The following is a 12934-nucleotide window of genomic DNA, read 5'->3' on the forward strand; positions in this document are numbered from 1 at the left end:
TAGAGGGGCTGGTGCTGTGGGGCAGTGGATGAAAGCTCCAGCTTGTAGCACTGGCATCCCATATGGGCACCAGTTCAGGTCCTGGCTGCTCCACTTCCAATCCAGCTCCCTGCTGTGGCTTAGGAAAGCAATGGAAGATGGCCCAAGTCCTTGGGTCCCTGCACCAACATTGGAGACCTGGAAGAAGCTCCTGGCTCCTGGCTTTTGATTGGCTCAACTCCAGCCGTTTTGGCCATTTAGGGAGTGAACCAGCAGATAGAAGATCTCTTTCTGTCTCTACCTCTGTAACTCTTTCAAATAAATATATATTTCTAAAAATTATTTGTTGGATATATTTTCATATCAGTTAAGTTTTTGTCCTTTGATGTATTGGCTCAGATTGGATTTTTTTTAATTTAAACCAGAATTAATTACATTTATTTAAACGGTTTTAGATCATGATCCCTTCTCTTAAAAAGAAATATTAGGTTGGTGTTAAATTTCAGTTATAATAGATACATTGCTAATAAGCAGTAATAAAATATTTTTCCTGCAAATACAAACCTTAATGAGGTTTCACCTCACCCCAATTAGAATGACTATAATCCACAAATCCAAAAACAATAAATGCTGGTGAGGAGCATTTTTTTGTTTGTTTTTAAAGATTTATTTATTTGACAGGGCCGGTTATGTGGCGAAGTGGGTAAAGCCGCCGCCTGCAGTGCTGACATTCCATATGGGTGCCACTTTGGGTCCTGGCTTGCTCCACTTTCGATCCAGCTCTCTGCTATGGCCTGGGAAAGCAGTAGAAGATGGCCCAAATCTTTGGGCCCCTGTACCTGCGTGGGAGGACCTGGAGGAAGCTCCTGGCTCCTGACTTCGGGTCGGTGCAGCTTGGGCCATTGTGGCAGCCAATTGGGGAATGAACCAGCAGATAGAAGACCTCTATCCCTCTATGTTTCCTTCTTTCTCTGTGTAATATTTGAAAGGCAGAGTTACGGAGCAGCAAAGAGAGAGAGAGAGAGAGAGAGAGAGAGATGTCTTCCATCTATTGGTGCACTCTCTAAATGGGCATTACGGCCAGAGCTGAACTGATCTGAAGCTGGTTCACTCCCCAAAATGGCCACAGCAGTCAGAGCTGGGCTGATGCAAAGTCAGAAGCCGGGAACTTCTTTCAGATCTTCCATGCAGGTGTAGGGGCCCAAGGACTTGGGCCATCTTCTTCTGCCAGGCCATAGCAGAGAGCTGGATCAAAAGTGGAACAGTTGGGACTCAAACCGGTACCCATATGGGATGCTGGCACCTCAGGTGGCAGCTCTATCCGTTATGCCACAGCACTGACTCCCTAATCCTTGGTAGGCATGTAAACTAGTATAACCATTATAGAAGACACTATGGAGACTCTTCAGAGATATGAAAATAGATCTACCATGTGACTGAGCCACTGTACTCCTGGGAATTTATTCACAGGAAATGAAATCAGCATATGAAAGTGTTATTTGTACCCCCATGTTTATTGCAGCTCAATTCACAATAGCTGAGATAAAGAATCAACCCAGATGTCTATCAGCTGACGACCAGATAAAGAAAATGTAGCATAAATACACAATGGAATACTACTCAGCCATGAAAAAGAATGAAATACTGTCTATTAGAATAAAATGGATGCAACTGGAAACCAGTATACTTCATGAAATAAGCCAGTCTCAGATACCATGTTTTCTGTGATATGAGATGGTCAATAGGGAATACCAAAAAAAAAAAAAAAATACAGGGATGAAATGTTCACTTTGGCATATGATTATCATTTTTAGCCCTTGTTTATACTTCTGTGGAAGAATTGTGGTCTTCCTACTTTTTACTTGTTGAATATTATGATTAGTGGCAAATTAAGCCTGTTAATATAGGGTGGATTAAAATTATGTGTTTGCAAAAACTGATGAAGAGAGGGAACAGGAAGGGGTTTGGGAAGGGAGCTGGAGGGTGAAGGAAATGTCTTCTTGGAACTGTACTTAAGGAATGCATAAAATCTGTTCTCTTTATATTAATAAAAATTTCAAAAATATTTTTCCTTTTTGAGAATAGAAATGAAGTAAAGTTTTGAATCGTATGAGTGATTATAATCATTTCATGAAAATCTCAATTCCTTTTTTTTTTTTTTTTTTTGTTTAGATTTGAAAACTGCATCATCCTGCCTCCAGCACCAGCAGTTTCTCCCTTCTGTGATCAATGTAATTCACAGGAATTTCTTAAGTAACAAACGAAATGAGCCCAGGGCGTGGAAAATATGACTTTTATATTGGTCTGGGATTGGCTATGAGCTCCAGTATTTTCATTGGAGGGAGTTTCATTTTGAAAAAAAAAGGACTTCTGCGACTTGCCAGAAAAGGTTCCATGAGAGCAGGTGGGTTGTGTCCTGTGAGACTTTGAAATGATATCAGGGTGTACTTACTTACTTATGTTCTTGTGCCATAGAAGGTCATGCCTTTATTCCTACTGAGTATATCAAATCTGTGAACTGTTCAGTAGTTCTAAATGTGGATAGAGAATCAAGTATCAATTTTGTAATAAGGAAAAAAAAAAAAGTGAAGTGTCTAAATTAGTTAACTGCCCATCCTGCAGTTATTTTCAGAGTTGTAGCAAGAACTGATGCCAAATTTGCATCCAGGAGCTGGTGCTGTGGCGCAGTGGGTTGATCCTCCACCTGGGGTGCCAGCATCCCATATGGGCGCTGGTTCTAGTCCTGGCTGCTCTTCCCATCCAGCTCTCTGCTATGGCCTGGGAATGCGGTGGAAGGTGGCCTAAGTCCTTGGGCCCCTGCACCCGCGTGGAAGACCTTTCTTTCTGTCTCTCCCTTTTATTGTCTGTAACTCTGCCTCTCAAATAAATAAAAACTCTTTAAGAAAAATTTGCATCCAGCCTTTTTTTTTTTTAAAGGTTTATTTTATTTGTTTGAAAGAGTTATATAGAGAAAGGTATAGACACAAAGAGAGAGGTCTTTTGTCTGCTGGTTCACTCCCCAAATGGCTGTAACAGCTGGAACTGAGCCTGTCTGAAGCCAGGAACTTCTTCCAGGTCTCCCATGTGAATACAAGGGTCCACATACCCTGGCCATCCTCTGCTGCCTTCCTAAGATCATTAGCAGAGAGCTGGATTGGAAGTGGAGCAGCCAGGCTCATATGCCGATGCTACAGGCTAGAGCTTTAACCCGTTGTGCCACAGCATTAGCCCCTCAGCCTTTACTTTACATTTCTATATATCTCCAGAGAAGAAAATAAAGATTCATGAATCAGAATCTTACTGAAGACTGAGGTCCTTTGTCAATGATAGTGCAAGTTTTGACTTTTACCATAGACATTTTTTCTAATGTCAAATTGGCAAGAAAGAAAGGAGGGCTTCTGTGGCTTGAAGAATACTCATTTTAAATAAATTTCTAATGCAGGTTTCCTTGAAAACTGCCAACAGGTCACAAAATCTGGGGGATCCTTTGTGTGATTGAACCCCATTTTGAGATTTATTTATTTGAAAGAGTTACAGACAGACAGGTCTTCCATCTTTGGGCTAATAGATGACTGCAAAGGCTGGAGCTGAGCCAATCTGAAGCCAGGAGCCTGGACTCCTCTCTGGGTCTCCCATGAGTGTGCAGGAGCCCAGGTATTTGGGCCATCTTCCACTGTTTTCCCAGGTACTAGCAGGGAGCTGGATTGGAAGTGGAGCAGTTGGGACTTGTACTGGCACCCATATGAGATGCTGGTGCCACACATAGAGGCTTAACCTACTATACCATAGTGCTACCCCCTGAACTTCACCTTGACGCCTCAATCTGAGGATGTTAATGATAGCTTCCAGCATTATTGGTCCCATGTCATATTCGTATCTTTCTATCTTTGCTGCAGTTCTAGACTTGAATTGGACCTCAAGTAGACCTGCTTTGGCAATAAAAAAAAAATCACCTCTATCTTTCTTGTGCCAACTTTATAGCCAAACCTAATCAACAATCTTCAAAACATAAAACAATAGCCTCTATTGGGATTTAATGGACAAAGAAGAAAGTGCTGAATCTCCTGTTTGCTATCAGTCCCTTATCCTTGGTCCTAAGGCAGATAATGTTGTTACTTGTGATGGACACAGTTGTAAAGGATTCATTCACTTCAGCTTTTTCTTTTGGGCGGTGGTTAAGTACTGATTGTTTCCTGACCTTGGTTAAGTACTGACCAGTGGTTAAGTACTGATTGTTTCCTGACCTTGTTAGTTTATCCAAAGGAAAGCCAAGGCAAAAGGGTTTGTGTTCTGGCAGTGCTGGTCAGCATAGTGTCTGGTCAGAATAGGACCGCAATCTCCACAGTTACTATACCATAAGTGGGGTCATTCACACCTAAATGGCCTATCCAGTTTCCGATTAGTTCATTTAAGCTGAGTCCACAAAACTAAAGAAGGAAGTATGAGTTGAATATAAGGATTGATTTAGTTCCTCAATCAGGAGTATAGGATAGACATGAACATTTTTTTAACATTCTCATGGTCTTAACATCCCCTTTTCTAAGGTAATCATAAAAATATTATCTCAACATTCCCATTTATAATTATCCAGAAACCTTTATTTAAACCTTTATTAAAAGTACTTTGGCCTGGCACAATCCTAGCTATTGTAGAGTGAATAAAACAGATGGATATCTCTCTTTTTCTCTCTTTCTGACTGTGCCTTTCCAATAAATGTATTTTTTAAAAAATGTTGGGGCCGGTGCTGTGGCATAGCAAGTAAAGTCGCTTCCTGCAGTGCCAGCATCCCATATGGGTGCTGGTTTGAGTCCTAGCTGCTGCATTTTTGATCCAGCTCTCTGCTATGGCCTGGGAAAGCAGTAGAAGATGGCGGCCCAAGTCCTTGGATCGCTGCACCCACATGGGAGGCAGGGAAGAGGCTCCTGGCTTCGGATCAGCGCAGCTCAGGCCATTGTGTCCAATTGGGGAGTGATCCAGTGGATGGAAGACCTCTCTGCCTCTGCCTCTGCCTCTCCTTCTCTCTTTGTGTAACTCTGACTTTCAAATAAATAAATAAATCTTTTTTTTTAAAGCAGTAGTAATTAGATATTTTTAAGTCTGCTATTACTAATAGTGTTCATACTAGTGTTTAAACAAAAGCATGGTAATATTTCAAATAAATAAGCATTTTTTTATTCACAGGTCAAGGTGGCCATGCATATCTTAAAGAATGGTTGTGGTGGGCTGGACTGCTGTCAAGTATGTATAGAAAACATTTTAAGAAAATATTACAAATACAAAAATACTTGCATATACTATTACTCATATTACTTGGAAATTTTAAAACTTTGAATCTTGTTTTTTAAAGATCAAAATTCAAAATATATAATAGCCTATATAACTCATTTTGCAATTTAATAGCTTATTTTATTTGAATGATAAGATTTTTTTACCCATCTGATTAAAACATGTTTGGTTTACCTGTGTATTGTTAAAAATTCTGAATTTTAGAAAGTAATTTTGAAAGTGAAAGTTCATAAGAAATGCTGTTTGTAGTTTTCCCCTTCCATTGGTTGTCATTCCAAATTGAAAAGAAGGTATGTACTTTGTAAGACTACTGCCCACGCTTATTTAATTGGTTTTCTTTAACAAAATACATGAAAAATATTATCCTTAAGATATTGATTCTTGACTGTTCATTCAACAAGTATTTGTTGATCTCTTTCATATGCTAGGCATCATTCTAGGTGCTGGAGACACTAGATTGAGGAAAATATGAAAAATTTCTACCCACATGAAGCTTATATTCTTGATGGGAGACAAACAATAAACAAGATAAATGTGTGTGTGAGTAGTACCAAATGCTAAGAAGGAGGAGTAAAAATGAGAAGGGAAATGTAAAATTGGAAGAGATTGGTTTAAAATTTTAGAATGGGGGCCAGGGCAAGCCTCACTGAAAAGAATATTTGAGTACGAGATGTGAGGAAGGCAGTCATCTGAGTGTGTCACCTCGGATTGGAGTCCTCCAGCTCCAGTCCAGCTTTCCCATACCTGCAGCCTCAACTGAAATCTTGACTGCTGTCTTAAAAGATCCTGAATGAAAAGTACTTGCTGACTCCTAAAGTCTTGACTAACAGGACCAAGAGAAACCATGAGAGTAAACAGTTACTGTTCTTTTAAACTGCCAATTTTGGGGTGCTTTGTTAATAGCACTAGGTTATTGAAATCCCAAGCATTAAAAACAAATATAGCAGTAAGGGAATGAAGATGGGGAAGAAGTATCAGGCAGCAAGTTCAGAGAAATAATATTGAAACTTATAAAACTTGAATATCAGAAAGTAATATTGGGGATCATTATAATGGTAGATGAGGTGATTGAATCGACATTCTTACTGAAAACAAGTTAAAAATCTGTACAAGGAGTGGGTGTTTGGCTCAGCAGTTAATATACTGCTTGAGATGTATGCATCCCACATTGAGTTCCTGGTTTGAGTCCTGCTCCAGTTCTGATCCAGCTTCCTGATACTGTGCATCTTGGGAGAATGCACAATATCAGGTGCCTCCCAAGTGGGATAGACATACTGAGTTCTTGCTCCTGGCTTTAACCTGGCCCAGTCCTGGTAAAAGCAGCTATTTGGGGATTGAATCAACAGATGGAAGAGCTCTTTCCGTCTTTCCAAAAAAACAAAAAAAAGTATGTAAACTTTACTTTTTTTTTTTTTTTTGACAGGCAGAGTGGACAGAGAGAAAAGTCTTCCTTTGCCGTTGGTTCACCCTCCAATGGCCGCCGCGGCGGCGCATCGTGCTGATCCGCAGCCAGGAGCCAGGTGCTTCTCCTGGTCTCCCATGGGGTGCAGGGCCCAAGCACTTGGGCCATCTTCCACTGCACTCCCTGGCCACAGCAGAGACCTGGCCTGGAAGAGGGGCAACTGGGACAGAATCTGGCGCCCTGACCGGGACTAGAAACTGGTGTGCCGGCGCCGCAAGGCGGAGGATTAGCCTAGTGAGCCTCGGCACCGGCCAAACTTTACTATTTTTTAACAGTTTATTTATCTGAAAGAGTGACAGAGCCGGAGAAACAGAATGAGAGATCTTCTCTCCGATAGTTCACTATCCAAATGACTGTGATGGTTAAGGCTGAGCCAAGAACTCTGTCCAGGTCTCACGTGAGTGGCAGGAGTGCAAGTATTTTTGCCATCTCCTACTGCCTTCCCAGTTGCATTAGCTGGATTAGATATGGGGGCAGATAGGACTCAAAGCAGCACTCAGATATGGAGTGCTGCAGTTGTAGGCAGTGGCTTAACCTGCTGTACCACAACACCAGCCTCCAAAACATAAATTTTTAAAAACTGAACAAGGAATTGGCATTGTGGCATAGCAGGCAAAGCCACAGCCTGCAACACTGGCATCCCATATGGGTCCTGGGTTGTCTTGTCCAGCTCCCTGTGAATGGCCTGGGAAAAGCAGTGGCAGATGGCCCAAGTGCTTAGGCCCCTGCCACTCAGGTGTGCGACTCTGCTGAAGCCCCTGGCTTCAGTCTGGCCCAGTAGTTGCTATTGCATCTGGGGCGTGAACCAGTGGCTGGAAGGCCTTTTCTTTATCTCTGTAACTCTGGCTTTCAAAATAAATTTTTTAAATTCATAAATTAAAAAACTGAACAAAATTTAGAAATCATCCTCTTAAAGCATCAAAGAGCTAACATGACCATGAAGAATTACCTGGTCAAGATGAGGGATGCTGGAGTTACTTCTGCCCTAGTGGTAATTGCAGATGCTAGAGTAGGCGGTGGGAAGATAGTGAACCTTTGGTTTAACAAGGGTCAAAGTCTGATGCTGCCAAGAATCAGAAATACCATCTGCTCTGAGGACTCTGGAAAGGCTGTACTTTGGAGTGAGTTAGGGACCATGACTAACTGGTCATTTGTATGCACTGGGTAACCTCTAGCCTTGGTCCTATGCTGCTAATGCTCTCTGGCACCTTGCAGACCAAAGTAAAAATTATGTCAATAAGTAATTTTTAAAATTCCCCCCAAAAAGGAGGTATATGAGATAAAGGGAATTTAGCAAAAACAAAACACAGAAACCTGAAGATTCTCTAGATACTGGAAGTATCATGACCATTGAACAACTGTGCTTACTAAAAAGAATTGTGGTTATTGCAATCTGCTGTACTCTAGTGATATTTCAGATTTATAAAAGAATTAGGAAGAAATTATAGAATTTTAAAAATGCAATAATGAAAAGTAAATTAATTGCTTAACAGTAGGTTGTGTGTGGTTGAAGAGAAACTTAGTGAACTGGATATAGTTTGGAAGAAATTATTTAAAATTAAGCAATCAAATATAAAAGGATAGATATGGATTAGAAGGTTATGGAACTTAGGCTGGCACTGCAGCTCACTTGGCTAATCTTCCGCCTGCGGCACCGGCACCCTGAATTCTAGTCCCAGTTGGGGCGCCAGATTCTGTCCCAGTTGCTCCTCTTCCAGTCCAGCTCTCTGCTGTGGCCTGGGAAGGCAGTGGAGTATGGTCCAAGTGCTTGGGCCCTGCACCCGCATGGGAGACCAGGAGGAAGCCCCTGGCTCCTGGCTTTGGATTGGCAGCGTGCTGTCTGCAGCGCGCCAGCCATAGTGGCCATTTGAGGGGAGAACCAACAGAAAAGGAAGACCTTTCTCTCTGTCTCTCTCTCTCACTGTCTAACTCTGCCTGTCAAAAAAAAAAAAAAAAAAAAAGTTATGGAACTTAAAGAATTCAGTGAATAATTGGAGTCTGAGAATATAGGACAAAGAATGGAGAAGAAATGTTTGAAGAGAAAATGGCTGAGAATTGTCCCATGATCAAAGTTATCAAGACTTACATTCAAGAAGCCCAACAAGACCTATACAAAATCTGAAAACTGGACCTAAACACATCATAGTAAAACTTAGGAAAACCAGGGGCTGGCATTGTGGTGTAGCAGGTTAATCTGCTACCTGCAACACTGGCATCCCTTATGGACCCCGGTTTGTGCTCCACTTCTGGTCCAACTCCTTGCTAATGGCCTGGGAAAAGCAACAAAAGATGACCAAGTCTTTGGACCTCTGACACCCACATCAGAAATCTGGTAGAAGCTCCTTGCTTCAGCCTGGCCATTGAAGAGAAAATGGCTGAGAATTTTCCCATGATATGGCCATTGTGGCCATATGGGGAATGAACCAATGGATGGAAAATCATTCTCTGACTCTGACTTTCAAATAAATAAATATTAAACAAAAAACTTAAGAAAACCGAAAGACAGAGTATCTGTTTTATATTTTATTTTATTAAAGATTTATTTATTTGAAAGGCAGAGTTACAGACAGCCAGAGGCAGAGAGAGGTCTTCCATCGGCTGGTTCACTCTCCCAGTGGGTGCAATGGCTGGAACTGAGCTGATCTGAAGCCGGGAGCTTCCTCTGGGACTCCCACATGGATGCAGGGGCCCAAGTACTTGGGCCATCTCCCACTGCCTTCCCAGACCACAGCAGAGAGCCGAATTGGAAGTGGAGCAGCCGGGGCTCAAACCAGCTTCCATATGGATGCTGTTACTGCAGGTGGAGGCTTAACCTTCTACACCAGAGCACTGGCCCCTATTTATTCTTTTTTTTTTTTTTAAGATTTTATAAATTTGTTTGAAAGGCCGAGGTAGAAGGAGAGAAAGATCAATCTTGCATCTGCTGGTTCACTCCCTAAATGGCCTGAAGAGCTGGGGCTGGGCTAGGCCGAAGCCAGGAGCCAGAAGCTGCTTCCAGGTCTGCTACCTGGGTGCAGGGGCCCAAGCACTTGGGCCATCATCTGCTGCTTTTCTAGGTGTATTAACAGGAAGCTGGATTGGAAATGGAGTAGCTGGGACTCGAACCAGCACCCATATGGGATGCTGGCACTGCAGGTGGAGACTTAACCTTTGCCACAGCACCAGCTCCAATAGTGTTATCTTGAAAACGGTCATAGAAAAAGGAGTAGGCATTTGGCATAGCAGTTAAGATACACTTGGGACACCCTCACCCCAATATTGGGGTGCCAGGGTTCGAGTTCTGGCTCTGCTCCTGGCTCTAGCTTCTTACTGATTTGTACCCTGTGAGGCAGCAAGTGATGGCTCAAGTAATCTGATCCCTGCCAACCATGTGAGAACCACTGAGTTCCCAACTCCTGAATTTGGCCTGGCCCAGTCCCAGCTGTTGCAGGCTTTTGGGATGTGAATCAGTGGCTGGGAGTATTATCTGTCTCTGTTTCTTTCTGCCTCTCAAATTAAATTTTTTGTGAAACAGTACTTCAGAAGGTAGCAAATTGACAGCTTGAGTTTTTCGACAACATTGGAAGTAGAAAAGAGTTGGAAATAGAGCTTCAAAGTATTGGAAAAGTAACTGCCGTAGAGTTTTCTACTCAATGAAAATATGCAGTAAGAATAAAATTAAATCAACATGTTTGGACAATTTAAAACTGATAATTACTATACTTTGCAAAGCAGAAAGAGATTAGTCTACATGGAAGTTCAGAGGTAGAGGACGTGAGAGTGGTGAGTATACAAATGCATCTGAGTAGATGCCAGCCAATAAAAATACTAAAAATAGCTCATGGACTCAGAGTATCCATACATATAAGTGAAAATACACAACAGTAACATAAATTGGAAGGGGGAAATGGGTTAAAGGGTTCTAAGGTTCTGAGATTGTCTGGAAGAGTAAAGGTAAACATTAATCTTAAACTTGACAAGGAAGCGTAATTTCTAGAGCGTTCAGAAAACTGTGTAACTTCCTAATTAATTGAGCAAAGAATAACAGATTTTTTAAGATGGGAAGAACCTAACATAGATTGCACAGATTATACATAAGAAAATAGAAGTCATCAGATAAAGTCCAGACATTTGAGAATTTCTTCAAGCCTTTTTTGCCTCCTTTTTGTTCAGTTTGTATTATGGATAAATAGGAATGGTAGATTATCCTAGATAAGGAGGAATTGGAGACACTGCAGCCTAATTCCTTAATTTTGTTAAAAAAATTATTTGAAAGAAAGACTTCCATCTGCTGATTCTCTCCCCAGGTGCCAGCTACGGCCTGGGAATGGAATGTGGTGGGTTTGGGGGTTGTCTATGCTAGGAGCCAGTAATTCAATCTAGGTTTCATATGAGTGGCAAGAACCCAACCACTTGAACCTCACTGCTGCCTCCCAGGGTCAGGATTGGCAGATGGCAAATTCCTTGATTGAATTCTAGTTGGAACAAAACATCCAGAGAAGACATTTTAGGAATTAAAGAAGGGTTCTGAATATGAATTATTAAATGATATTAGAGATTTATTGGCATTTTTGTTAGATGTGATGTAGTTTTGTGGTTAAGTAAGAGTATTCTTATTTCAAGTCTGCATATTTTTACAAATAGGAGTCAGATGTCATATGCTTGAAATTTCATAAAAATAATTAGCAGAAATCACATTTAAAAGAAAATCAAAAAACAGGAGAAAATGTTAAGTCTGGGAAGTAGATATACTTCCTGTAACAATCCACAGGAAAGAATAAAATCAATTCCTACTTCATTTCGTAAATAAATGTCAACTTAAGGTCATTAGGCCTAAATGGGAAAGGCAAAACACTAAAGAATTTAGAAGATAAAGAGCTTAAAAGATTTCTCAAATAAGTTTTGAAGCAGTAATTATAAAGGAAAATACTTCATTTGACATTTAAATTAAGAATTTACTTTGATGAAAAGAGGTTATTAAGAGAATGAAAGGACAATGCAGAGTGTGAAAAAAAATAATTGGAATGGGCTTAATCAAAATCTCATGCCCAAGATATATGGAGAATTGCCTTAATAAGAGAAAAAGCTTATATATAGGAGTTAAACTTGAGTAGCTCCTCCCCCGAAAGATTTCACTTAGCCAGTAAACAAATAAAAATATGAATGCAAATTTAAAGCATAGTAGGATGACCTAACAGATGAGTAGATTTTTAAGTCTGGTGATACCAGGTATCATAAAGAATGAGACCAGGGGCACCGTTGTATACTGCTAAGTGAAATCTGGTATAACTATTTTGAAAATACAGTGGCCCAGATGGATCCTTCTATGAGATCATGCCCTTCCCTCTGCATGGGATTCCCCAGTGGTTTTTCAACTCAGATAAAACCCCTAGTGAGATTCACCAGGGCCTTCTGTGATGTGGCCCTGGCTTCTTCCAACTCACTGACCACCCTCCCCTTGTTACCTTGCTGGAACCACACTGGCTTTGGTTGTCAGACATGCCAAACATTTTCTTCAGTCAGGGGTTTTTATACTTGCTGTTCCCTTGTTTGGAATGTGTTATCCTCTGATAGAGATGTGATATAAACTTTATTTCAGACTGTTCAAAGTTTCTCTTATCAGAGAGCCACAACACAACAGAAAGTAAAACTCCATTTTTCCCTAGCTGTTTTCTTCATAGAAAAATGAGCCATTTGACACATGTATTGTTTGTCTCTCACTAAAATGTAAGTTTTATGGAGCAAGATCTTTGTTTTGCTCCTTGCTATACAAGGAGTCTTCCAAAAGTTCATAGAAAATATGTATTATGAAATATCTGCAAGGATTTCAAAAATTATTGCATCACAATTTTTATTTTTCCACAAACTTTTTGAATTATTCTCATATTTCCTGATCCTAGCTTCAGATTTAGTATACTGTATGAATTGGATTTTTAAAAAGAGGAGTCAGTGACAGAGGCTTAGGAGAAATACCTTTATATCAGTATTGGCTGCTTTTAATTGATTTATGCTTGTTGTAGGATACAAATATTTAAAGTTTGTATTGAAACATTTTTATGTAATGAACTAGAATTCTTCCATTAAAATTATAGATTTGTTTCTAATTTAATTGGACTCTATTCTAATGTTGGTAATTTACAGAACAATAACATTAATAGGTGGGAGAAAATATGAAAGTTACGGGATACAGTTGAAGTAATAAATAGATGTTGCATATTTATGTTATAC

General features: G+C 40.5%; 1 protein-coding gene across 50 annotated transcripts in view; it reads left to right on the plus strand.

Moving 5' to 3' along the window:
• Positions 1–12934, plus strand: part of NIPA2 (NIPA magnesium transporter 2) — a 56519-nt gene that overhangs the window by 18538 nt on the left and 25047 nt on the right. For all 50 annotated transcript variants that reach the window (XR_011380686.2, XR_016217740.1, XR_011380681.2 and 47 more), the window contains 2 exons: positions 2152–2383; positions 5161–5217. Coding sequence is in view for 43 of the 50 variants with exons in the window: in XM_070053577.2 (XP_069909678.1) it covers positions 2245–2383; positions 5161–5217 (196 nt within the window). In the remaining 7 variants the exon portion in view is untranslated. The remainder of the gene's footprint in view (positions 1–2151; positions 2384–5160; positions 5218–12934) is intronic.

The sequence above is a fragment of the Oryctolagus cuniculus genome, chromosome 12 (genome assembly GCF_051225735.1).
Source record: "Oryctolagus cuniculus isolate XC-2025 breed Fujian yellow rabbit chromosome 12, ASM5122573v1, whole genome shotgun sequence".
NCBI classification, from domain to species: Eukaryota; Metazoa; Chordata; class Mammalia; order Lagomorpha; family Leporidae; genus Oryctolagus; species Oryctolagus cuniculus.